The sequence below is a fragment of the Tenrec ecaudatus genome, chromosome 1, assembly GCF_050624435.1.
Source record: "Tenrec ecaudatus isolate mTenEca1 chromosome 1, mTenEca1.hap1, whole genome shotgun sequence".
Taxonomy (NCBI): domain Eukaryota; kingdom Metazoa; phylum Chordata; class Mammalia; order Afrosoricida; family Tenrecidae; genus Tenrec; species Tenrec ecaudatus.
The window spans coordinates 69586010-69612677 of NC_134530.1; the positions used below are offsets into that span (position 1 = coordinate 69586010).

The 26668-nt window shown below is 53.3% G+C and overlaps 1 protein-coding gene across 2 annotated transcripts in view; it reads left to right on the plus strand.

Moving 5' to 3' along the window:
• The window catches only part of RNF220 (ring finger protein 220), a 264994-nt gene that overhangs the window by 217291 nt on the left and 21035 nt on the right, over nt 1-26668 (plus strand). For both annotated transcript variants that reach the window (XM_075555314.1, XM_075555322.1), the window contains exons 2-4: nt 11982-12114; nt 20842-20887; nt 24418-24519. In XM_075555314.1, coding sequence (XP_075411429.1) covers nt 11982-12114; nt 20842-20887; nt 24418-24519 — 281 coding nt within the window. The remainder of the gene's footprint in view (nt 1-11981; nt 12115-20841; nt 20888-24417; nt 24520-26668) is intronic.

The following is a 26668-nucleotide window of genomic DNA, read 5'->3' on the forward strand; positions in this document are numbered from 1 at the left end:
TGTACCCATGGGCCTAGAAAGCAGGTAACAGGGCCCTCCTTAGCAGTTCAGGATTTACTGCCCACAGCTGTGGAGGTTCCCGCTTAATTTTTATAAGCCCATAGTCAGAGCCAGCAGGAGGTAGAGCACACTTGGATTTACTTTACTTTAAACAGCGCAGTCTGCATTGGCCGGGGAGGCACGGGGAGAGGGTGAACTGTGCAGGCCTTCTGGGGAGAGCGTGCCAGTATGCTCAGCCGACGCTGGCCGGTACTCTAGAAACCCAAACCAAACAAACGCACTGCCATCAAGTTGATTCTGACTCGTGGCGACCCTATTGAACAGGGTAGAATGTCCCTGAGGGTTTCTGAGACCGCAACTCTTTACAGGACTAGAAAGCTCCCTCTTCCTCCTGGGGAGCAGCTGGTGGCTTCGAACTGCCCACCTTGCGGTTAGCAGCCCAACGCACTGCCACTACGGCACCAGGGCTCAGGAGAAGAAACCTCTCAAGTGTGAAGAAGTCTCCTGAGAAGACCTGCACATGCCAATGGCAGCATGCACATGGGTGTGTCCAGACGTGACCGAGGATACTCATGCTTGTCTGCCCTTGGGCACTTTCCTGGCTTATGCCCTTTTCTGTGGTTTGTAACCCCAGGGAACTCTGGGAGGTTCTACCTGTCCCACCCATCACTGGCCCGGCCTAGCCCAGGGAGCTGTCTGCAAAATATTAGCTGAGAGAGAGGGGGACATGACTGTCAGCTCCAGAAGAGAAGGGAGCTGCGTCACGCGAGGGACAACCAAGGCTGGAGATATGACATAGCTGCCACCCCAGGAGCCCCCCAGCCCCTGAACAGCAGCTCCAGCAGCCACTTGTCTGGAACCAAGGCACATGGAGCCAAGAGTTCAGGTTTCATGCCCACGACTCGGGGTGGGGTTTGTGTTTGGCTCAGAGCCCTTGGTCCCAGCCCAAACCCAAGTCTGAGCTCAAACCTGCCATGGGTTGACCTCCACCCAAGCTGTCTTGCAAATGTTTGCTGCCTAAGAGCCATGCCTGGCTTCACCCAGCCATTCTGGGACTATAGAGATGCATTCAGTAGTATCCATCACAGTGGGGTTGGGAGCACTAACCGGGCAGGTACTTCACAAGGGCCTGGAGCTACAGGAAGCCATGGGAGCGGGCAGTGCCAATCTGAGCTTCTGCGGGTGGGATGGAGGAGAAAGGAAAATAACAAAGGCAGTGGGTACGGCGAGTGTGTCACCCTGTGCGTTATATCTGACTATGGGTCGAACATCAGGAACCCGGTGCTGTGTGAGGGGTCTGCTAATGTCTAACGGAGAGAAAAGCAACAAGTGAAGAAACCATGTATATAGCAGGAATAGACGGCTAGACTAGACGATGGCCAGGCTGGGGGCAAGGAGCCAACGAATAACTCTAGGTGCCTCCCAGCTAAGGCCTGAGTCTTTGGGAGACTTAGCAAGACCAATAATCATTCATTCATTCAAGGGCTATTACAGTGGCTGCTCTCTTACTTTGGGCTAAAAACCAAACCAAACTCACTGCCATGGAGTCAGTGCCAACCACAGCGACTCTATGGAACAGAGTAGAGCTGTCCTGTAAGTTTCCCAGACTGTAGCTCTTTACGGACATCGAAAGCCCAGTCTTTCTCCAGCAGAGTGGCTGGTGGTTTTCAACTGCTGACCTGAGAGTTAGCAGCCCAATGTGTAACCACTCCCCAGCCAGGGGTGTAGCAATGAATAAATCCATCCGTGCCTAAAGAGGGCGCTAACCTGGCCTGCAGAAGACTCTGAATGACAGGGCTAGCCCCAAAGCCATCTACATGAACTGTCCCCATTGAGTCCCCAGGTCCATTGACCAAGGAGACCAATAGTCTTGCCCCCAGACAGAGCGCTTTGTAATGTGGATTCCTACTGATAGACAAGTCGGGGTAAATTGAACATCTTACCATGTTTTGTTTTTTAACCCATTTTCAACTTGTTCTAATGTTTATTACATTCAGCTGTTTGGGGATTGAGATTCTTGCTATGCTTTGTTTGTTTTATTAGCTCATCCTTTTTTTTAACTTGAATGATTTTCTTGATATGAAACTCAGGATAGGTCAATCTACAGAGACAGCAACTAGATAAATAGTTTCCTAGGGCTATGCGGGAGCTTGGCGGGACGCAGGCAGCTGATAAGAGGTACGAGAATGAAGAAAAGGTTCTCACATTGATTGGGGTGATGATGCACAACTCTCTTTAATACACGTCAACACTGAGCTGTATGATATGTGAATTATATGCCAATAAAACTTAAATTTTTGAATTAAAAACAAAAAAAGGTGCTACCAAAATTCCTTGCTATCACATCAATTCCAGCTCCCAGCACCCTTATGGGACAGAGTGGAACTTCTCCCTCGGGTTTCCCAGGCAGGCGGCAGTCTTTCCTGCCTGACGGGGCCGGCCTGCCACCGCTGCAGAGCAGTAGAGCAACTTCACCACAGCACCACGTGGGCTCCTTAGAAATAGTTGTGCCACGGGGCCATAGTTGTGCCACGGGGGCTCTGGGGACACAGGTGTCACCTAAGGCAGGCTCCATCGACAAGGAAGGCCTCCTGAAGAGAGAAGCCAGTCCCAGTGGCGCCCGAGGGCGTGAAAGCGCAGCTTGTGCAGCTGGCTCTTGCCTTGTTGTCCGCAAACCCAAAGTAAAGACAACTGTTCCAAGGCTCTGGAACCACTGGAGCTGCCACCTTTGCCCTTGAGCATGGACCTCTGCTCTGCCGCCTGGGCAGGCCCGGGCGCAGCTGTGTGCAGGGCATCCCTGGGCATCAGCAGATCAGAATGGGCCACAGCTAAACACACATCTCTCCCCTGCCTGCTCCACCCGCACCTCCTCGACCAGGGATGCCTATTAATCCTGACAAATGATGACTTACGAACATGTAATGCAAACTGATTCATCATACATTCAAATCCGCCGCCCCGCCCCAGCGGGAGGCCCCAGCCAGACAAGTGTATTACACGGATAATGTATTTGACGTATTAATAAAACCAGCCGCGTGGCTCTGGCACGGGGACTGGGGAATGCCAATATGCGATGACAGATCACATATTGATGAAATCCAGATGTTTGGAATCATAGTCTTGGGGCCTTGTTCATATTGACTGAAGGTAAAAAATGCCGCCTGTCAGCATGTTAACTCTTCCTGCCCCATACTCAGCAGAAACGCCAATCATGGCCTTCTGGAGGTCAGAGAAGAGGGGGGGTGAGTGCAGAGAGGGCTAAGCAGATGAGGAACTAGGTGGGCTGCATGATGGATGGATGGAGTGATGGGGGGTAAGTGGTTGTATTATGGATAGGGTGGGTGGGGCACATCTTATGTCTTATGTTCTTGACCTCTCCGCTGCACTTGACCCTCTGTGTGACCCCTCCTTGGAACTTCCCCCTCTGGGTTTTGATATCACACTTCCCTGATCTTCATCCCACCTCTTGGCTATCTTTTCTTTGTTCTTGCTTATTTAACTCCCCCTGCCCGTTGGAGGACACGTTGTCAGGACGCGTTGCACATGTTTGTCAGGAGATACCAGTCGCCAGAGAAGGACGTCATGTTTGGTAACGTCGAGGGGCAGCCCTCAACGAGATGGACGGGCACAGTGGCCGCGACAGTGGGCTCAAGCTCAGGAAGGAGTGTGAGGCTGCTGCAGGGCCGGGCAATGGTTCCTTCGGTGGTGCATAAGGTGGCTGTGGGTCAGAACCGACTCAGCGGTGCTGAACAACCACCGCCTGTTGGAGTTACTGAGGCCTCTGGCCCAGCCTTCTTCTCCCTCGGTTTACACTCGCCCATTCCGTAACTACTCGTGGAACATCTTTCCCATCTTCCAGACATTGTTTTAGGCACAAAAGCTATCCTGGTGAGCCTCCACCTTGACCTACATGTCAACGTCTCCCAGTTCTATCACTGCCTCTCGTTCCAGGCCTTCCTTCTCAGCATCGTTCCACTGAGCACTGTCAACACTCTTCCTTCCCCAGCCTGCTACTGGCTGCTCCTCCGGCTCTTAGTTCCAGGAGCCAGCAAAGGGATTCACCCTCTCGAAGCGGCTCTTAGAGTCGTCCTGGCGCCTGGCTGTCCTTCCACCCCAGGCCCAATGGACCTGCTTCCTTCCTTGTCCTCATCAGCACCCCAGAGCAGGTCCTATCTGCTCTCGCCTGAGTTGCCCTCCTAAACCGCCCTCTGCACTGCTCTAGACCTCTCTCTACCTTGGAGTTAGAATGATCTTTTTAAATGTAAGTCGAATATGCCCCTACTCTGCTCAAAGCCTTCCAATGCTTCTTGCTGTTGGCATGAAAGAAAAAGCAATCATTAGTGTGGACGAAAAGCCGTAGCTCAGTTCTCTGGCGCTCCTCAGCCTTCCACACCGGCCACTTCAAGCCCCACATAGGCTCTGTCCTCTCTGCGCCTTCAAACTACAGGACTTGCCCCCAGTGTGCGCCTCATTGATTCCCGCTCCTCCTTCCAGCCTTTGCTCCACTGTCACGTGTTTCCCCTCCTACAGTTCCATGTACTTGTTTTTCCTAAGGTCATTCTTGTGGCATTTGTCCATTGCCTCGGTCCCTAGTGAGGTCCTAAGCCCCTTGGGGGCAGCCATTGTGCCCTTCTTAGCCCCTCAGGGATGACACTCGCACTCCATCAGGTCCGTAGGTGGCCCCCAGCAGACCTCTGTTGGCTATCATTGAATCGTTACCTCGATGGGTTGCTGAGCGGGCCGATGGGTCTTGTCCAGTAGTTAAGACACCTGGGTTTGTGTCTCTGCTCTGAGCTTCCCAGCTCTGCCACTGCATTTTCTGAGCCCGGCTTCAGATCATGATGATGCGCACCGGTAACTCACATGGTAAGGAGGTAAGGGCGTCAGGTATGTACAGCCTAAACCTACAGCCTGACGTAGAAAGGCCCTCAGTAAAACGTCTCTGTTATTTTTATTTTTGTAAAAACGGAGTGGGGGGTGTGGGGTCTACTCATCTAACCTCACGAAGTGGGGAGGAGAGTCATATCAGCATTAACAGCCCAAGGCGGATTGCTGTGAGTGGGAGGTCCATCCCCCACTTTTTATTCATTCTGGCAGCCATCTCCCTCCCTGCTTCTCTGCTCCAGAAACTCGCTGTCACCGAGGCAGTACCGATCACAGCGACCTTATACAACAGGGTAGAACTGCTCCTGTAGGTTGTCTCTCTCCCTCAGAGTGACGGGTGGTTTTGAACTGCTGACCTTGCAGTTAGCGGCCCACAACCGCGTCGGGGCTCTAACTTCTCTGCTGGGTTCAATAATTAGTCGCAACGGCAACAAGAAAACTTGCCAACCATACAGTTTTGGGGTTTTCTAGGGAAGTAACAGATTACATTTCAGGATCAAAAATGACTCCGAATATAGTCATCTGGTCAGTCTAGCTTCTCAACCATGCCTACAAGCAAGCTTCTCTCTGGTTCTCAGCGCCTCTACTTGGCCTCTGTCCTGCTCAGGCAAGTGTTACAAAGCTCATTAGCTCCTCCGCTAAGTGCCCGGGGCACACCATTTTGCCAGGAAGCCTCCTGTCCAAGAGCTCTGAGCTCTCTTGCTCGCTGTGTTGGCATTCCCACTGTAGCTGCCTCACTCCGTAAGCCAGAGAGCCCAATGCACGGTCTGATGCCAGTCTCCTGGTTCTGCTGCCACGATCTCTCTGCTGCTGCTGCTGCCTTGTGCTGGCTCCAGTGTTACAGCTCCTCTCAGCTTAGACCCTCGGTTCAGATGATTCACTCTGTCCCCAGCGCTTCTCGGTGCTAATTAAGTTCCCCACCTTCTGCCTCTGGGATGGCTCATTTTAAGCTTGACAGAATGGCAAACCTGACCATCCCTTCATGAGGGTTCCGTACACCTTATTTGCATGGTCCCACCCCCCACAAAAGTGCCTTGCACCTTACTTGCATTATTAGCAAGCTGTCCAATCCCCTTGTTGGACCGCAAGCACCTTATTTGCATAGTCCCACTCAATCCTTTAGTGGATACAAATCCATAGCTGGAAGGCCATATACAAGTAATCCGTTAACCTGTAATTACTACCGGACAGATAAAGGATAAATTGCTGGTGGATAGTGGAATGGATATGTCGACATACAAACTACTAAGCGGGCATATGGGTCTGGGTGGAGAGGAGGAAGGAACCCCCTGGGAAGTGGAGGGACCGGGTGGGTGCTGAAGGGCAAATGATCATGAGCCTGGAGAAGCCTAGACACATTGCAAGGCGGTGCTGATGTCCAGACAGGGGAGAGACCAGGTAGATCCTTGTGCCAGTGTCTTACTAGAGATGGTACACAGCCCTGGCTTAATTGGATCTTCACAGAACTTCCACAATCCTGACTTAATTGGATTCTCACAAAAGCCCTAGCTGGGAGTTAGATATTATTACCTCCATTTCACTCAAATGGAAACTGAAGTTTAGAAATGTTAAGTGATTTGCCCAAGGTCACGTAGTCGTAAAAGGCAATTCTGTTGAATTCTGCTTGGAGCCCACCCTAGGTTTGGGTCACTAGGAAATGGAAGCCCTTCTGTTAGTGAGGGGAGTGGAGAGCTAGGACACACACACACACACACACACACACACATCTACACATCCTCTGAAAAGTCCCAGACTTCATTGCCATCTATCATTAGAGTCATTCTTATTGTAACCTTCCCCATTCTTCGTCACTCAGCAGACAGACAGCCCTGCCTTTTGTGGTCTGGAGAGAAAAAATAATAACAGATTAGGATTTGCTGCTCAGATGAGCAACGGAACCCACAGACAACAGAACCAGGACCAAACCAAAGAAGCCGTTAGGTGGGGGTAGTTGCAGGATCTGAGATGGGCTGGGGAGGGGAGGGGGGTTCCCTCTTGAATGAGACCCTCCTCCACCGTGTGTCCATGAGGCTGTTCGGTGAAGATGGCGGAGAAGGAGCCCCTGGGCGGGCCCTTGAGTTGCAGGGACCAGCCTGTTCCCGGTGGTCAGCAATCCTAACAGAGGGGGGCAGCAGAGGGCTGATCTGGACCCCAGGTAGCTGCGGCCCTTTCCAAGGTTGGAGGAGCCTGGCCCAGGTGAGCCTGGGGGCTGCCTTGCCTCCACCTCACTCTCTACTCAGCACCCTGGACCTCCTCAGTGCTCCCTGTAGGAGATGGTACTCTAGCAGCTCAAGACCCAGAAAGGAACCTTCTCCAGGTCATGCCCCTGGGGAGCTCCAGGCTAGAGCTTGATGTCAGGTCTTGACTTTCCACCACCAACTCTCAGCTTCTGGAGGCTGGTCACCTGGGGTAAGGCAGAGGGTCAGGGCCCCCTCGGCGGCATCGGGGATGGCTGCAGCGGGCATAATAGGGGAGGTGGCAGGCGGGGTGGCAGGGAGGGAGGTGTGTAATCAATGTGGACGGGAGGCGGAATGAGCGATCCATCTTTTGCATGGTAGGGGAGGGGGCCGCGGGCGTCCCCCCCCACACACACTCACACACTCAATCAGGCGCTGTCAGACCTCCGGCCGCCTGGCATTTTGGTGAAGAATCTCTCAGCTAAAAATTGTTGTCAGTCCCATTTCCTCGTTATCAGTGCAAGGGCTGAGGCAGCGCCCGGGGATTAGCAGGAGCGGCGTGCGCCCGCACCCGCCATCCGCTGCCGATAACACTGGGCCTCCCGCCTCACCTCCCCATTCATCATCTTTAGCACTGACAGCCGGTCCCAGTCCCTGTCCCCATCCCCGCGGGCTTCCTCGTCTCCCCACTATGCTGCTCGGGCTGGCGACTGACCTCCCTGGGGAGCTAGCTGGGCCAGGGTTCAGCCAGGGCTTCGGAGCCCCAAAGCCACCTGTAGCCGAAGACCTGGGCCAGCTGTGGGGGTGGCGGGTCTGGCAGGGGGGGGGGCTGGTCCTCAAGGAAGAGATGCCTGCCTGCCTCTGAGTTCTGAGCGCTCTTTCCCCTGCTGTGCGGTCAGCTGGGTTGGCACAAGCTTCCCTGCATCAAATGGGCAGTTGGCCTGAAGCTTGCTGGAGGCCTCTCCAGCCTGAGATGAAGGTCAGCATGCGAGGCTTGTGGGAAGGAAGAGCCAGAGGACGTCTCCTCCCAGGCCTAGGAGGAGCAGGGGCTGAGGGCTTCATTCCCACCCCAGCAAGACCACGGCCCCCTACTCCTGGCCGTCCCCAGCAGGTTTATGGCCCATTTTATGACCACTGTAATGGCCGAGGTCAAAAGCTTCAGGGAGCTGTATTCTGGGAATTATGCAAACGAGGAGCAGGCCCAGGGCCAGAGTATGGATTTTATCATTAAACCTGGGCAGGCCATGTCGTTAGTGCAGTAAAACCCACGTCATGACCACAGGTCTCAATATAAAATTATAGGGAACACAGCGGGGGAGGGGAAGCAGGGGACTGTGGCCATGCCACCACCTGCCACTCTAGCCCCTGAAAAAAGTGGGGCAAAAGTGAAGGGCACAGGGCGAGGGGGTCCGTCTGCTAATCTTTGCCAGTGCTATTCCTGAAGCTCAGAGCCAGGACGAGGGCTCTTTGTCCTGATAAGGAAACTGAGGCCCAGCTCAGAAACATCGAAGCACCTTGTGGTGGTAAAGCCGCAGCACTGAGAATAAGCAAAGGGAAATACTGACTCCTGGCCCCAGCTCAGAGGCCTGACAGCTCCAGGGGGCTCCACGCACCAGACTGGGTGTTCCAGACTACAGGAAGCGGAACCAGGGGGAAAAAAAATCCCTGCCATCAACTCAATGCCGACTGGTGGTGACCTTGTAGGACAGAGTAGAACTGCCCCGGAGGGTTTCCGAGACCATAACTCTTTATGAACGTGGGGGCAGAAAGCCCATCTTTCTCCCGAAGAGCAGCCGGTGGCTTCAAACTTCGGACCTTGTGGATCGCAGCCCATCTTGCAACCACTACACTTCCAAGGCTAGAGGAAGCTTTGGACCTGATGTTGGCATCTCAGCTCAGGCCCCGCGCCTCCTCCTGGCTCCTCTCTTACCACGTCCCCTCAACACCAACCTTGCCTGAAGGACTTGATTGAACAGCCTTTACAACGCTCCCCCACTCGTCCTCCTGCCTTCCTGGGAGCACCACCTCCCAGGGCATCCTGAGGCCCCTCTGCCCTCCTACAGAGCCTGCTCAAGCCTCCAGCGCTTCCTGGGCCAGAGCTACACTGACTGGAAGCTCTGGGTCCCTTTTTTGGTTTTTCCGATAGTTTGTGATCTCCTAGACGACAAGAATGTGTTTTGTCCCCAACATTCAGTTTCTCCGAGAAGAATCCATCACACAGAATAATTGCTCAATAATTGTTTGTTGAGTGAATAAATAAATGAACTCAAGTCCAGGGACCCCAGACTCATTGTAAACCTCTGTCCCCCTACCTGTAAAAAGTAATGGCCTGAAGACTGTCTCTGGTCTCATTCATCTCTGAGATCCTCCGACTGAGTGACTTTAGAGTCACATCAAAGCGGTATCAGCTCTTTTCCTCTTCCAGCCATCCTCTGGGCACCTGAGATCCAGCCACCGAGGTGATGGGAAGGGTCCCTTCTTCTCCTCCGAGAGACCTAGCCCCACAGGCTGGAGCCATACCTCTCCCTCTGGGCCACTCACAAAGCTCCGCCCTGACAAGCCAGCACCATGGTAAAGATCCCCTAAGCCCCGCCCCCGACAAGCCAGCACTTAAGCTCCGCCCCCGACAAGCCAGCACCATGGTAAAGATCCCCTAACAGTCTGCTCTTCAGCCTCTCATCGGCTCCCCCTCCTCTTCTCTCTCTGACTTCATCACTGAGCATATGGACTATAGCAGGCCTGCTATCGTGGACCTACAGATGGACAAGACAGTCCCTGCTCACGGGGAACTCACCCCACATCCATCCATCCATCCACTCATTTCTGCCTATTCTCTGCCTGGACACATTTCCAAGGCATGATGTACATTTCACTTCTATAGTTTAAGCCATGTCTTTTGGCCAGTCCTCACAATGGCACTCAGAATGAATTGCCCCTCCTCTGAGCTCTCAGGCAACTTAATTTGAGTATCGAAGAGAGTTGCGAACATCCTAAGTCTTATGTTGAAAGGAGGTGGTTCTTGTGCTCAGCCCGAGCAGAGTTCCTCAGGCCTAGATAATTAGAGTTAGCAAACAGAAATACAAGACGTCAATCAAATTTGAATTTCAGATAAACAATGACTAATCTTTAAAAATAAAAACTTGGCGGTGTAGTGGTTATGCACTGGGGCTGCTAGTCGCAAGGTCAGCCGTTCAAAACCACCGATGGCTCCATGGAAGAAAAATTAGGCTTTCTGCTCCTGTAAAAAATTACAGTCTCAGGAACTCACAAGGGGCTGTTCGACCCAGTTCTAGACGGTCACTATGAGTCAAAATTGACTCAATGACAGTGAGAGAATCTTTAATAAATATGTAGCATGCAATATCTGGGATATACTTATACTAGAAAAACAATCATTATCTACCTGAAATTCTAATTTAACTGAGAAGTCTGTATTTAATCTAACAATCTTTCTAGGCAAGCATTTTCATCATCACTACATAGCCTTGATCTCTGAATTTGACCCTCTGTAGGCATCAGTGGGAAGAACCGGGTGTGTGGGTGGGGGGGGGGGTGCTCTGAGCTCAATCTAAAGATCTCCTTTCTATAAACAGAATGTCCATGGGTAGGCATCGATGTTTTCAGATTAATAGGATTCCAGGACCCCACACCTGTAAACAGAGGCTAGAGGAACACTGAGTGGAAGAAATGGCCCTGAAGGGGACATAAATGTCCCCAGGGTATCGCCAAGCAATGTCTTCAGACTTCTTTCCAGCATGGAACTTTCAGGTTACCATCAATGACAGCGTTGGAATAACATGCAGGCTCCCAACTAGCCACCAAGTCAGCATAACGAACATCACATCCATGCTCATGTATTAGGGCTACACGATTTTGGAGGGAAATAAATAACCCAGAATAAGTAAGACTCACAAGAAACTAAGGCGGTTATCCAAATGAGAAGGAATGATATTTGAGCAAAGAGAAGGTAGAAGCCCAGAATCCTGAAGAGCAGAATGAACATGGCCTGTGGCTCAATGAGGGCGGAGCAGGCGGTGAGTGAAGCAAGAGAAAGGGCCTACGGTGAAGCTCGGGTTTCTGGCTCCAGTGAATGAAGATGTCACTAACTGCTGGGCCCTGGCGAAGAAGGAGCCGGTTTGGAGGAGGACAAGTTGAAGAACTCGACTTTGAATTGTTGAGTTCCACATTCTTGTGGGATATGGCCATGGACTAAGCATTTGGATATCAGGAGCTAAGAGAACAGGGGAGGGAGCTGGGGTTGAGATGGAGATTCTGGAATTAATAGGGCATGGGTGGAAGTTAGGGGGTCTAAGAGTGAACAAAATAATCCAGCACACAGAGTGAAAAGTAAGAGGCTGAAGACAGAACCCTGGGGAGACGTTGGAAGTCACTGGGCTGTTTTCAGTCTTTCCCTCTCAACTGTGAGGACCTCAAAGACAAGGGTTGGGTCTGTTGTCATTCATTGTCTCTCTTCTTTGCACTCGCCAGGCTCAGAGATATCGGGAAACACTTCTGAGGTAATTGCTTGAATGAGCCTACTTGCTCCCTCGTTTCTCTCTTCTCCAACAGTGGGAAAAGGAGAGGGGGGGGCACTGGATAGCCTGGGTGATGGGATGATTAAGCCAAGGGATTCTTCACTAACAAGTGTAAAATTAAGTGCTCAAGGTCTGATTGCACAGAACACTGATTGTGTCCTGGTAGATTTCCAAGAGTGGCCGCTAGCTCGGGAGGCGCTTTTCCTGGCCACAGCCTCTGGGGCTGCACGTAGGAGTGGTGCTCACGGACTCTGACCCTCCTCTCTCTCATCCCTCCTCCGGCCAAGAAGGCCGGGGAGTTCAGCAGAATTAGGTCAGGGCATTGGGACCTTGGTCTCCCTCCGCGACCAGCCCAGTTGATGCATCTGTGTTCTTCCCTCACCAGGTAAGAAGAAGGCAGCTGCGTTGTTTGACAGCCAGGCCCCCGTCTGCCCCATCTGCCAGGTCCTGCTGAGGCCCAGCGAGTTACAGGAGCATATGGAGCAGGAACTGGAACAACTGGCCCAACTGCCTGCCAGGTAAGCCACCTACCAGGTCCCAAAGATAGCCATCTAGCTATGCTGCTCTCTTCCACGATTCCTCCCATGATCCCACTGCACGTCCTCCAGCTGCTTCTCGCCGTCCTCTAGTTGTGGTGATGGGAAGTGGGTGACCCCTTAGGTATCAGCCTCCAAAGAGCAAAGACCAAAAAACCAAACTCTCTGCCATTGAGTCCATTCTGACGCATAGTGACCCTATAGGACAGGGTAGAACTGGCCCTGTGGGTTTCTGAGACTGTAACTCTTTTGTGTGTGTGTGTGTGTGTGTGTGACTGTAACTCTTTATGGGAGTAGAAAGCCGCATCTTTCTCTAGCAGAGTGCCTGGTGGTTCCAAACTGTTGACCTAATGTGTAAACACTGTGCCATCAGGACTCCCCAAAAGCACAGGAGAGGCTGGGAAAGGCATGAGGCATGTCAGGATGGGGTAAAAGCAGCAGATCCTGAGCTTGACAGCCCCGTCAGAGGTCCAGCCCGTTGCAGTCAGCCAAGGAAGTGAGCACTACCTTCTCTGTGAATGTCAAGATCTCAACTCAGGACTCCCCTCCAGTGCCCCACTGTACACACACACACACACACACACACACACACACACACACGTATGCACACACACACACACGCACCAGCTTTCTCTCCCTGAAGAACTAAGCTCAGCTCCTGAAGGGTTTGTGAAGGAGTCGGTTTATTGAAGGAACAGTGGAGGGGGCAATAAATCACCCCAAATCTTAGCAGTTTAAAGCAACCATTTGGGGGCCCCTGGTATCTATAGGGTCAGGAATTCAGATGGGGCCACAGAGGATGACCTAGGTCTGTCCCATGAGGTCTGAGGTCTCAGCTTGCAAGGCTGGCTGGCTGGGAGCTAGAATCTCCTGGAGGCTCTTTCACGCATGTGCCTGGTGGTCAATGCTGCCTGCAGCCTCAGACCTCAGCTCTCCATGGCTTGTGCTTCCTTATCACACAGCAGCCTCAAGAGAGCTGCACTTCCCAGAGACCGTTTGGAGCTCCAACGGCAACTGTTCTAGCCTGGGAGACAGACACAGGATCCCCATTTATACCTTAGCCTAGGAAATCACTTATTTGTCACTCCTGCTATACTGTATTGATCAACTCTTACTCGCTCACACACCCAGGTTCAGGGGAAGGGGGCGCACACCCCACTTTCAGATGGGAGGAATAGTAAGGTCACTTATTCTAGAGCATGTAGGATGGGAGATATTGAAGCAGCCACCTTTGGAAAACGCAATCCCCCAAAGGAGTGAAGAGCCTGCCCCATCTGCCAGCTCCACCCTTGGTTCTGTTTGTGTCTACAGAATTGACTAAACCTCTTTCCTTCTCCCTCTCACCTATTCCCCCAGGGCAGGTGCAGAGGCCGAAGGGTAAATCTGATAAGATCCCTGCCTCCAAAGCTCCTAGTATAGGGTGAGGGGAGTCAGGCAATGCAGAACCTGAGGAGCAGTGATCTCCTGGAGTATGGTAGTGGGAACCCAAGCAAATGCGGAGCACAGGACCCAGAAGATTTTCTGAGGGAAATGAAGACCTAGCTGAATGTTGAAGGCAGATGTATTAGTTGTATTACAACTATTGCGATGTAGCAAATTGCCCCCAAACCTATTGGTTTAAAGCAACAAACACTCATTCCTTCACCATTACTGGGGGCCATCAATTCAATAGCAACTTAGTTGGATGGTTCTGCCTTAGAATCTCCCATAGAGTTACGGTCAAGACTGTAGTCATCTGAAGGTTGGACTGGGGCTGGAGGATCCATTTCCATGATGAGTCATGTCCATGGCTATTGGCCCAAGGCCTCAGTCCCTCAACACATGGGTCTTTCCATGAGGCTGCACACATCTCCCCATGACATGGCAGCTGACCTCCCCCAGAGTGAGTGATCCAAGAGAGAAAGAACAGGAAGGAAGACATGCTGCCCCCCTCCCAACTTTTTAAAATAAGCTTTTATTTTGAAACGATCTTAGACTTAAAGAAAAATGGCAAAAATGCTAGAAAGTTCCCATATACCCTTCTCTTACCTTCCTCTAATGTCAACATCTTGTGTAACCTCAGTACATTTACCAAAACTTAGAAGTTAATATTGATCGAAAGCTACTAAAGATAGATCATCCGAATATCATCAATTTTCCTTTTGCCCCCAATGTCCTTTTCACTTTTGTTAGGTATTTATTCTTTTAGATGACAGTGTAAGTGGAATTGTTTTCTCTATTTCCTTTCCTGATTGCTCATTACTGGTACATTGAAACACAACTGATGTGTGCATGTTGATCTTGCAAGTTACTGAACTCCTTCATCAGCTGCGCTGTGTTCCTGTGGACTCTTCCGGAGTGTCTCTATGTCAGATCAGATCGTCTGTGAATAGAGGTAGCTTTACTATGTCCTTTCCGGTTTGGATGCCTTTGACTTATTTTCCAGTCTGATTGCTCTGACTAGAACAGCTGGTACAGTACTGAATAACAGTGATGGAAGTGAGCAGCCTTGTCTTATTCCTGATTTACGAAGGAAAACTTTCCATCTTTTATCATTGAGTATGATGTCCATTGTGTTAGTTATGTCTTTTGCCATGCTGAGGAATTTCCCTCCTATTCCTAGTTTACTGAGCATTTTTTATCAGGGAAGAGTGTCTGGTTTTGTCATATCCCTTCTTCCAATCAACATCACAATGCCCACCCCCTTCCTTCTGCTAATGTGGTGGTTTACAGTGACTGAACCACCCTTTCATCCCTGGGATACATCCCACCTGGGCTGCATTTATAAGCCTTTTACTATTATGTTGGATTCCATCTGCTGGCATTTTGTTGGGGGTCTTTGCATCCGTGTTCCTAAGGAATATTGGTCTGCAGTTGTCATTTAGTGTAGTGTCTTTATCTGGCTTGGAAATCAGGATAATTACACAATGTCTTTATGACCGCATCTTGGAAGTCACATCCTGCCATTTCTGCGATATTCTGTTCACTAGAAGCAAGGCACCAAATCGAGCTCCCATTTGAGAGAGAGGAATTGTGGTGTATCTCTGAGAGAAAGGAGTCTCGAAGAATTTATGGGTGTACCTTAAAACTATCATAATAAACTGTACTAATGATAACAACACTCCTTGCTCTGCCTTCCTATGTGCCAAGCACCTCACATTGCACAATTTAATTAATCGTCACAGAGGTTCTCTGAGATCGGTCATAACTATCCCTACCGTTTTACAGAGGAGGAGACTGAGGTACAGAGGAATTAAGTGACTTGCCCAAGGTTGCGCTAGTAAGCTGTGAAGCCTGGACTCGAACTCCACTGCGCCTGCTCCTACCCTCCTCCCAGTGCCCTGGTCCAGGACTAGCCTGGCGGGAGCGGAGAAAGATGCCCTAGCGGGGGGCTAAGAACATCCAGGAGCTGGGACGAGGCTGGATCCAGAATTCACCTTCTGCAGCTGAATTCTGCACCTCAGGTCCTCCGGGCCCAGGGGTTCCGCGTAAACCAGCCAATGGAGAAGTTCCGCTCAGCAAGAATAGAGGAGAGGAGTCCAGGCGAAAGGACCTGGGGAGTCTTGTAAAGGGCCTGTAAGGATCAGAGAATGGGTCCCCTAAATGCTCATACTGCCCCCTCAGCCTATTGCCCTTGGCCCCGCCCCTGGAACTGCCCAGAACACCCACTCTGCCTGTCGTCTTGCTCCACTGCCACCCCCAACCCCTTCTCAGAACATCCCCAACCCCCCCCACCCATGTCCCCCTCCCCATCCCTCCCTAGGCCTAGTGACCCCCCACTGCGTGCTCCCCCAGTCTGGGCCCGCCCGCGCTGACACCCTTGCACCAACCCCAGCCCCTCATCCCCATCCCGCGCCACGTGCACGCCCTACGCCCCAGCACGCCCCCCGCCCCCAACCGGGTGTCTGACAGCCGGACCGCGGGATCTGCACAGCAAGTGAAATTCCCGTCGGATCGATAAAGCCGAAGCGCTGGCGGCGACGGGTCGATGGTTTTATCTGTCTCGGCCCCGCCGCGCGCCCGGCGCGCTGACAGTCCGGCCGGCCGGCAAAGGCGTTCAAGGGCAGCCGCGCCCGCCGCCCGCGCCCGCCGCCCCTCCCAGTGGCCGCAAGCCCACCGGACTGCGCACTGGACCGGCCGGCCGCCGCCGCCGCCCTGATTTATCTGGATTTTTAATTGGAAAAAATTTGCGAATTAATTGATTTCAGGAACTTGCCAATTAACATTGTAATTGGGTGCGTGATAAATTCCCAAGGAGCGTGTCAGCTCCCTCCGGGCTGATGGGCCGGTGGGTCGCATGGGCGGGTGGGCAGCGCGGGGGCGGGTGGGCAGCGCGGGGGAGGGCCCCGCCCCGGTTGGCGTCCCGGGAGGAGAGAGAAAGATGAGGTGCCCGCGCTCCGGAAGCCCCTCCCCTGCTCCCTCCTCACTGTGAGCCCCCTGAGACTGGAGGGCCCTCCAACCAGCCATTTCACTGAGGGTAAACTGAGCCCTGCGGGGGCGCAGAGCTGCGTGTTCCCACAGTTCTGAGCAGAGCCCCAGTTCTCCACCCTTGCTAGGTGGCTTCCTCCCAGCTCGCCCTGTGTCCCTTCTGCCCTCGCCTCCCCCTCTAACCCTACCTTGGCCCCCACAGCCCAGCCAGCTCCAGATTTTCTGTCCCTCCATCTCTCGGGGACATCCCCCCTCCCACATGGGGATGACCGGCAACAGGCTGCTCTATCTGACACACCTGAGGGCTCACAGGGACCTTCCAGCTCCCCAGCTGGGGCTGGTGGCTTTTCATGAGGGCAGACCTATCTACACACAACGCACATCACTCCAGTCACACCTCGATGGGCTCCCACGTCCACATCCCCTTAACAGTCACCTTCGCCCGTCTGCTCCTTCCCCCAGGCGGCGGACACAGAGAAGCAAGACCAGGCAGGTCTCCCCACGGCAAAGCACTTCACTTTTCAAAGTACTGTTACATTTGAGATCCGAGCTGCGCTCACACCCAGACACAAGACCGGATGCACACTTCGCCCACTCCTTTCCGAACCCCACCCCACCCCCACCCCGGAGATGTGGCTAGGAGCCCAGAGGGGAGGAGGCCCTTCAGTAGAAAGATGCCCTAGGTGGGGGTGTGGGTGGGGGGACAGAATACTGATGCGACGGGATGAGGCTGGACCAGAGCTCGGTTGTAGCAGAATCACTCCGCCTAGGGAGTGGGATGGGAGTAGAGTGGTCACAAAGAGGCACGGAAGCACGCAGAGTAGGGCCCAAGGGGAAAATGATGAGGCCGACCTGGGACAAGGCCAGTGGCAGTGGGAACAAAGAAGAGGGAATGGCCAGAGACTTGGCCGAGGAAGAAGCAAGGAGACTTAGCTGAGTGCTTGTGGGTTTGAGGAGGAAGCCTCCTGACTCGGGAGGTGTCTGAAGAAAGGGACACCAAGAGAGGCAAGGCTCTGGGTAGGCTCAACCTATGGAATGGTGAGGGGATGGGCATTGGGTATGTGGGGGCAGACAGGCAGAGGCATAGCCCAGAGCTGAAGATGAAGGTAGTGGGGGTAGGGGTCTCCCCAGACTCCGCTGGCCCCCAAACAAGAGTTTCTACCCAGACAGGGAGGATTCCACAAAGGTGAGAGTGGGGCTTGGCTTGTCAGGACCTTAGTTCAGAGACTTTATCTGGGAGACTTCCAGATCTGGCCTCTGGGCTGGGAAGCCACCTTCCAGGTCAATGCTTTAAACGGGCTGGAAGAAGCCAGAGGGAGGCTGGGAGACTCTAGAGGAGAGGCGGGGTGTGTAGATGGCCCCCACCCCCACTTAAGCCTTATTTAAGGCCGGCCTCGGTGTTTGGTTGGGTAATGAACTAGATAAACAATTCCCCAAATAGATTAAAACGAAGTGTAAGTTACAAAGGCGGCTGGTGATGATGGTTTATTCCCGGGCAGCGCACCATTTCTTTATTTCCAAGGATAATTCAGTGTAAATCACCTTAATTAAAAGTGTCAGCCCAGCCCATGAATATTGTACTTAGGAACGCGTTTCCTGGGTCCCAGTTATAATTTAAAACCCATGGATCACTAGGCAGGGAGTGACTGAGCAAGGGAGGAAATCATTGGGGGCGGGCTTGGAAACAGGGAGGGGCGGAAGGCAGAGCTGATGGGCTGGGCGGGAGCCAGGCTGCCAGCAGATCCACAGGCAGACCTCTCCTCTCCCCTCCAAGGAAGGTCCTTCCTTCAGAAGCCTTTAGGGGTGTGGAGGAGGGTGCAAGCAAACTGGCAGCTTGTGGGGAGAAAAGTCCAGGGGCGGGTGTGTCCTTGCTCAGAGAGAGGGAAGGAGTCTGACAGAGTGCCACTGCAATGTGAGAGAAAGGGGAAAGGGTTACACTCGGGAACAATCCAGAAGATTGGCAGGGCTAGCTAGTGGCTGGACATTTCGATCCTGAATGGCCCCGATTCTGTTCACCAGCAGAGTCAACTGAAGCCCAGGGGCAGCAGGTGGCCTCCCCATAGTCACACCACAAGTGGGTAGAGAAAAAGCAGCCCAGCGCTCCACTCTCTGCCAAGCTTTGAGTATCCTCCAGGGAGGCCGGGGAGGCCAGGAAAATGTAGCACTTGAGGCTCAGTCAGACATCAACTGAAATCCCAGCCCCGTCACAGACGGTGTGACCGTCGAGGTGTCACCTAACCTCTCCTAGTCAACGTTGCAAGGGTTTTGTGGAGGTTAAATGAGATCGCACACATGCAGCGCCTAGCCCGTGTCGGACACATGTCATGGTCTCATAGTATTTGCTCCTTCTTTGCTCTTCTCTTCCAACCCGGTCTCCGATGATGGTCATACCATCGCTCCAGGGAGAAATGAGAACAGTCCTGCCTGTGTCAGAGGATGCTTCGTTTCCTAGCTGTAGGGCCGGCCCAGCGCCCAGCATCAAGGGGACGCCAGCAGGTTTGCTGAGTGAAGATATGATAAAAGCAATGAACTCGCAAACTAGCAGCTTGCCTCCCTGCCTGTGTCCCCAGGGCCTGGAATCCAAGGGTCATTGATGGACAGAGTGTAATTGAATAGAAGCTAGGCGAGCTGGCCCTCTGACTCAGTGATGGCGCTCACGGTACACTCTGACTTAGCCTCACCCTGAGGCCCAGGCTGGTGGCCTCTGCTGCGTGATGTACGTGTGTCTGTCTGGGTGTGTGTCAGTGCGTGTGGCTATTTAGCTATGCATGTGTGTGTGCAGGCATATCCACGTCCAGGCTGTGTGGCTCTTGTCAATATGTCTTTATGCCTCTGGGAATAGAGACTCTGTGTGCATCTGTATGCATGTCTGTCCTCCAGGCATGACCGCATGTATCTTTGTGACTTGGCAGAATTATAGAGGGTCGACGGATATATGTGGATCTGCCTTTATACCGGGGTTTCTCAACCTCGGAACTATTGACATTTGGGGCTGGATTATCCTTTGCTGTGAGGGCTGTCCTGTGCATTGTAAGTAAGGTGTTTCACAGTATCCTTGCTCCAACTCCCTAGAAACCAATAGCAATCTCTTCTCTCCAGTTGTGACAAGCAAAACTGCCTTCAGACATTGCCAGACATCCCCTGGGGGGTCAGAATCACTCCAGGTTGAACACCGGGACTTTATCTGAATCTGCCTGTGGCTTTGCTCTCAGTTGGGTGTCTCATGAGAGTGCCTGTGCCAGTCTGAGTGTCTCCCGTGTACACGCTCTGTGTGACCATGTGTGGCCGTGTATTCTGCGGTGGGTGTGCCTGTGCCTTTTGTGTTTTCTGGATCCCTCCGGCGTGCTCTCGATCTGTACCCTGTCTGCGTGTCTGTGCAGGGACCCCCGGGGGACAGGGCTGTCTCCCTCCAAGCTTGTATTAGCCAGCACGTGTGTGTGTATGTGTGTGTGTGTGTGTGTGTGTGTGTGTGTGTGAGTGAGAGAGAGAGAGAGAGCGAGAGCGAGAGCGCAGATGTGGCGGGTGTACTGCGGGTGCCAGGGAGGGAGGGACAGGAGCAGGGATATTAATGTTTCTGAAGTGGATCTGATTTGATACGTCTTGTTCCATTGTCAGCATCTGTTTAGCAGGGATTTGTAATACTTTGTGGCTCTGGATCACTCATGCTTAGCGCAGGATGTGGCCTTGCATACCAATTTTGTTATTAAACACAGTCCTCGCCTCCCCCACAGCCCATCCATCACCTCCCTCCCCCACCCCCGCCTGCTCCAAGCCGCCCACCATATTTCAGGGCCCGGCTCCCGCCCACCCGCCCGCCATGCCCGATGCCGGAGGGCCTGGGGCTGACAAATTGAATCAGGGGGAGATCATTCCTGGCCTAACGCAGTTTGTAGCGTGTTGGAGGGAGAATTGACAAGAGCCATGTCAGCTCCATCACCCCAATCCCACAGGAGTTAAGAGCTAAGGCTGGGGATAGGGGGTGGAGGGAAGGGGACATCCAGGACACGCAGAATCCTGACACCAGGCATCAAAGAAAGCCCCCTTCTGAGATCTTTTGGTAAGGTACCCATGCCTAATGTCTGTGGCCCCTTCCCAGTGGCCAGCGCTGACCCTTGACCCTGATGGAGGCTAAGCCAGGCAGGGCTGGCTGGCTGGCTGGGTTTCAAGGAATTGCATGTAGCTCCCCTGAGCGAGGCTGAGGCAGGCTGCCTGCCTTCTTTCTTGGGGTCCTCTCCTCACCCTACCGCTGCATGGCCTGGGCAGCAGGTGGAATGGTCACCCTGTTCTCTTCTCTTTTGGCAGCAAGAATTCCCTTCTGAAGGATGCCATGGCTCCAGGAACCCCCAAGGTAGGTGCTCCGTTGTGTGTTTGCTCTCTGCCCATCCTGACGTCAGTGACCCCCCCCCCCACACACACACACTGGTTCCTCCTGAAAACTGGGATCTGAACTCATGCCGGAGGCCTTGGGCTGCTCCGTGTGGAAGGGCAGGTATGAGTGTGAGCGAGGGTGTGCTCATGTGACTGCCTCCTCTTCCAGCCTGACGGGGGTCAGAGCCAAGAAGGGCGTGGGGAGCGGGGCACCCAGACACTGAGGCTAGAAAGACTTCATGGAGGAAGATGAGCTGTAGCAGGTGAAGAAAAATATAGACACATGCAGGTCAAGACCAAGCACAGAGCCTTACAAGGGAGACTGTAGTGTGTGTGTGTGTGTGTGTGTGTGTGTGTGACACACATCAGGGAGGAGGCAGAGATCTGGGGGAGCTGGTCCACCCTTAAGATCAGACACTTTGGGAGAGAGGCTAGGGAGTCACAGATGGGAGAGCGTGAAGGGCAAGTCCTTTGCTCCAGGGAAGGGACCAGAGAAGTCTTAGCCTACTGACCAGAACTCCCATAGGTGGCCCGAGAGGCACAGGACACTGCTTCCCCCAAAGGAGACAGTTTTGAAAACGGGGAGATGGGCAGCACAGCTAAGCCCCTCCTCCCCCCAGTTCTGAGGCTGCCTTCTTTCTTATATGTCCTCACAGTACAGTATGGGCAGGAATCCCTAGCCCCTTCGCAGGCGCAGGAGGAGTGAGTCTTGAAGCCTTGGGGATGGACAAAAGCAGGGAAAAGAGGATACAGAGAGATTAGGATAAATGCCAACAAAAGAAGGCCTGCCCTTGGGGGCAATGAGGAATGGTGGAGGTTGGAGAGCACATGAGACCTTAGTATCCAGGAGGCTGGGGGGCAGCCAGGAGGGCAAGTTTCCAAGGGTTAGGAGTGGCCCACAGTCAAACGGGGGAGATGAGGGAGAAGGAACCATTGTACCTAGAATTGTAAAGCCCCTGGGGAGGTGTCAGGGAGCCATGTTGGGAAGAGGAGCCAGAGTAACCAGGCTCACCTTCGTGGGTGGGCCTAGATGCCCTGTAGACCTTGACAGCAGCATGGGAGTGAACGGGCACCTTCATGCCGGAGCTGGCCCGAGGAAGCATGCAGAGAGCCACCGTAGCTTGCTACAGACTGCTCCGAGGAGGCGAATCCCCAGCACCCCTGCAGAAGGTGGGGGTACGGTGGGAGCAGAGGTGGAGGCCACACCCACGGAGGGCTGAGTAAGATTCCCGGACAGTGGTTTAGGAATGCCAGGATAACTGCGGTAACTACCAGCAGCGGATTCCTGAGCATGGCTGGCAGGTGGGGAAAGCAGACCCCGCTGAGACCAGTGTTCGAAGCACAAACCCTGGGCTCCACCCCCCCCCCATGTCCACCCGTGAACAGGTGCAGATCAGAACACACGGTTGGGGAGTCTGACGTACACGTACATGTACACGCCACGCACGGCCATCCTGATCATCCTAATCACAGACTGAGATGTGCCCTCTTTGGGGTGCATATTCACATCCCCCAAACTGCACACTTCACTCTCAGCCTTGACAAGGTGTCAGGGAATCGGGGCCTGGGTAGAAGAGTGAGGAGGGAGAAAGACGGATTCCAGCCAGAGACCATGAGGAGAGGCGGGAGGGAGGAGGAGGAGAGGGTGAGCGCGGCCTTAGACAAGATTGATGGCCTCGTTGCCATTAAGAAAAAAATTAGCCGGTGGCGGCTATCATATTAAAGGGTGAAGAAGCCGTGAATTATTTTCTTAAAGATCTTATCGCTTACAATGATAATTTTACCTTCCAAAAGGCCACTTTTAATGAGGCGAAGAGCCAGGCAAAAAGTCATGATTTAATGCCAGGATTTTTTTTCCCCTTCAAAACACATTTTACTGCTTTTTGGTCCATGTTTAAAAAGCGCCAGTGACCTTTTTTTATTCTGCTTGCCCCAGGTGCAATGCAGAGGCCTCTCAGGGCTGCTAACCTAGAGAGACTGCGAGGGAAGGGCGTGCTGGTGGGGGGTGCCCCACATAGTGTTCCCGCTCAGAGCCTTCCTTGGGATCCAAGAGGAAGGGGACAGTGTTCGAAAGCACCTTCCTTCTGAGGGGCGGGCACCCTAGGGCATGGGGTGGGTGAAGTCCAGTCTCTTTCCTCCTCCAGTTCGACCCTGGGAAGGCTCCTGGGCTTGGGGCCAGTGGGGAGTGGGGGGCAGGGGAGCCCCGGCCACACCAGCCGCTGCCCTCCGCTCCTAGGGCCCTTGCAGGAGGATGTGCAGCCGGGCCAGCGCATGCGGGTCACATCCTAAGGTTCAGTCGGAGATGGAGGATAAATGGCTGCTCCATCTTTCCCAAATTGCTTTCTTTGGGCTGTCACCGGCGATTTGGCATGGCTTTCGAGGCTGGGGGGTGGGGGAGGGGCTCTCAGGGAATGGAGTGCGCTTCCGGTGCTGAGCTCTGCGGGCCGGAGGGGGGAGGCGCACCGGGAGCAAGTCTGCGGCGGCGTCCGGGCCTCCGGCCCCTGCTTTGCTGTGGCACAGGACCCCCGTGCCAGGTGGTATTTAGGACTGCGGCGCTCGCGCACGATTGAAGGCAGACAGTTTATTAATCCAAACCGCAGGCGTATGTAGAAGAGGCCGCGCGGGACTGACACGGGGGGATTAGTTTCGCCGGGGTTTTTTGCTGGGGTCATTGCTGCCGCGCAGGGAGAAATGGAGCCAGCGCACATGGCCGCTGCACGCGGGAAACTCATACATACCATTTAGTTTACTGTCTCCACTGCGGGGCTGCTATCAGCCCGTATTAGGGGGCAGGCAGGGGGGCAGGTAGGTGGTGGTCTTACCCCCAACCCCTCATTGGAGGTCCCAGAGTCTCTGCTCTCTACCCAGGAAGAAGGCAGGGAGACAGCTGCAGTGGGAGCCCCGCTCCAGGAAGGCAGCATCCCCCAAACTAGTTGCCATCAAGTTGCTTCCGACGACCCCCTCTGTGCAGAGTGGAACTCCTGGCGGGGGGGGGGGGTGGGTGGGTGTTGGTTTAAAGCTGTGGCCTTTGTGCGGAATCGCCAGTCCTTTCTTCCGAGGCTTATCTGGATGGGTTCAAAGGCCCAACTTTTCAGCTTTTAACCATCTGCCCCCCACCATCCCACCCTCCCCTCCCGCCTGGACTCCTAAGCAGAGACCTAGAATGTTTCCAAATGAATAAGGCTGGAGAAGAGGCCGTGGTATTTGGAGGTCTTAAAGTCACAGGTGCAGGCACAGAGGGCGGCTCAGGGAAAGGAACCAGTGACAAGTGTCACCTCCCTGGGACTGGTCCCGCTCTGGGAGTCTGCCCATTTTAGAAGCCAGCCATCCTCTCCCACAGCTAGACTCTCAGGGGCCAAGCACTTGCCTCAAGAATCACAAGCATGGCCCCAATCCCTCCTTTTCTTTGTCTTGCTCCCCAAAGCTCCGTAGGACTGGGTACCCGACAGGGCTCTATGGGACATAGGTCTCATTTGGGCCTGTGGCCACATGTCCTTGCTCTTCTTCCAGTCCCTTATGTTGTCCACTTCAATCAAGAGGGAAGGAGAGTCTCCCACAGCGTCACCACACTCATCTGCCACCGACGACCTGCACCACTCAGACAGATACCAGGTGAGGAGGGGGTGGGTGGGCAGGAGCAGTGAGCTCACCTGGATGCTAGCTCGTCCCCATCCTCAGGACCAGAGAAGAGGCCTGAGCTTCCCTCTGTGTCTGGAGCCCCAACTGAACCCTGAAGGTCCAGATGTCAGGGGATGAGCCTAAAATAGCTGAAGTGATGTCAGGGTCCTCAGGGCTCCGAGTACCCCCAGAAGCACCCTCACCTCTCAGGAGGAAGCCCACTGGATGGTTTCAGGATGGACACAAGAGATAGAACCCAGCATCACCTAGGACGGCCCCCACCCCGGCCCCACTCAGAACCAGATTCATTCTGACAGTGTTACTGCCAGCCCTAGAGAGACTGGCCCTCCTGAAAGATCAGCCTCCCACCTTTGAACTCAGAAGAGAGTAACCAACAGGCAAAAATTGTCTGAATTCCTTGACCTCCATTCCTCCCTTCACCCACCCCCTCCCAGCATATTGGTATTTCTTTCTCTAGAGGAAATGAGGAAAATCGGTGTATCCTCTTGCCTAAAATTTAAACACAGATGAACCCCTCCCCCGCGCCCCTCCCCCCCCCCCCCCCCCGCCACACACATGCAGAAATAAAGCATTTTATACCCAACTTCAGGGGGTTGAGAAGCCTCTAGAACCATCCAGATACCCTTTCTAGTCTTTGGAGCCCGGGTTAAGACACAAGAACCTGCTCTAGACTCCAAAGTGCACTTTAAAAAAATCATTTTATTAGGGCGCATACAACTTATCACAATCCATACATACATCAATTGTGTCCAGCACATTTGTATATTTGGTGCCCTCATCATTCTCAAAACATTTGTTCTCCACATAAGCCCCTGGCATCGGCTCCTCATTTTCCCCCTCCCTCCCCCCTTCCGCCTCCCTCATGAGCCCTTAATGATTTATCAATTATTTTGTCATATCTTACACTGTCCGACGTCTCCCATCACCCACTTTTATGTTCTCTGTCCCCCAGGGAGGAGGTTATATGTAGATCCTTGTAATAGGTTCCCCCTTTTTACCCCACCCTCCCTTTACCTTCCCGGTATCACCACTCACACCACTGCTCCTGAAGAGATCATCTGTCCTGGATTCCCTGTGTGTCCAGTTCCTATCTGTACCAGTGTACATCCTCTGGTCTAGCCGGATTCGTAAGGTAGAACTGGGATCATGATAGTGGGTGGGGAGGGAGCATTTAGGAACTAGAGGAAAGTTTTATGTTTCATTGTTGCTACACTGCACCCTGACTGGCTCATCTCCTTCCCATGACCCTTCCATAAGGAAAAGTGCACTTTTAAAGGACAGATTCGATTAGGTTACTTTTGACAACAGAAAGTTCAAGCGCCTTAGCTGGGCATGGAGGCCTTCTGGGCTTGATCTTCAAACTCTGTTTCCAACTGCCACTTTGAAGAATTCCTCTCTCCATGAATCCTGTGGGCTCTGCGCGTATGTTAACTCTCCCTGGGCATTCCACTCCCTTCTTACCTCAGTGGGCGCACTCACACAGGCGCTTCCTTCTAATGGGCTGGTTTCACCCTACTCCACCAAATCAATTTCTCCTTCACTACCCTACTCAAATAGCACTTCCTCCAGGAAATCCTTCTGAACTAGGTGTCTCGACTCTTGACTCCCATGGGTCCTTAGCATTGCCCTGTAGCACCTCTATGTTTTGGTTGCCTAGTTGGACGGCATGGCTGCGGTTGTCTGCTGATGAATGACCAACTGGCCTACTAGTTCTTAGGAATCTATGGGTTGCCTGGACGGATGGACCGCTGGACAATGAGCTGAGCTGGAGTCCAAGGTGGCCTCATTACATTTGGGGGTCCGAGGAGGCTTGGTCCTTTTCCACGTGGCTTGATCCTCCAGTGGGCTAGACTGGCTTCCTTCTTTGGCAGTCTCTGGGCTATGTCACACCAGGTGGGCGCAGGCCAAAGCTGTAAAACCATACGCTATTCCCGCCACCTCTTTCTCTTGGGTAGGATGAGCCACAAAGACAGCCCAGCCTCGAGGGAGGTAGAAATAGACTTGGGTAGAAATCTAACCAAGTCTCCTGACTGGAGAAGCACCAACAACAAAATGGTTCCCATATTTAATCTATGGCAATGGGCCCATTAGAGTTGAGGCTTTGTAGCCTTTCCTCACTTCC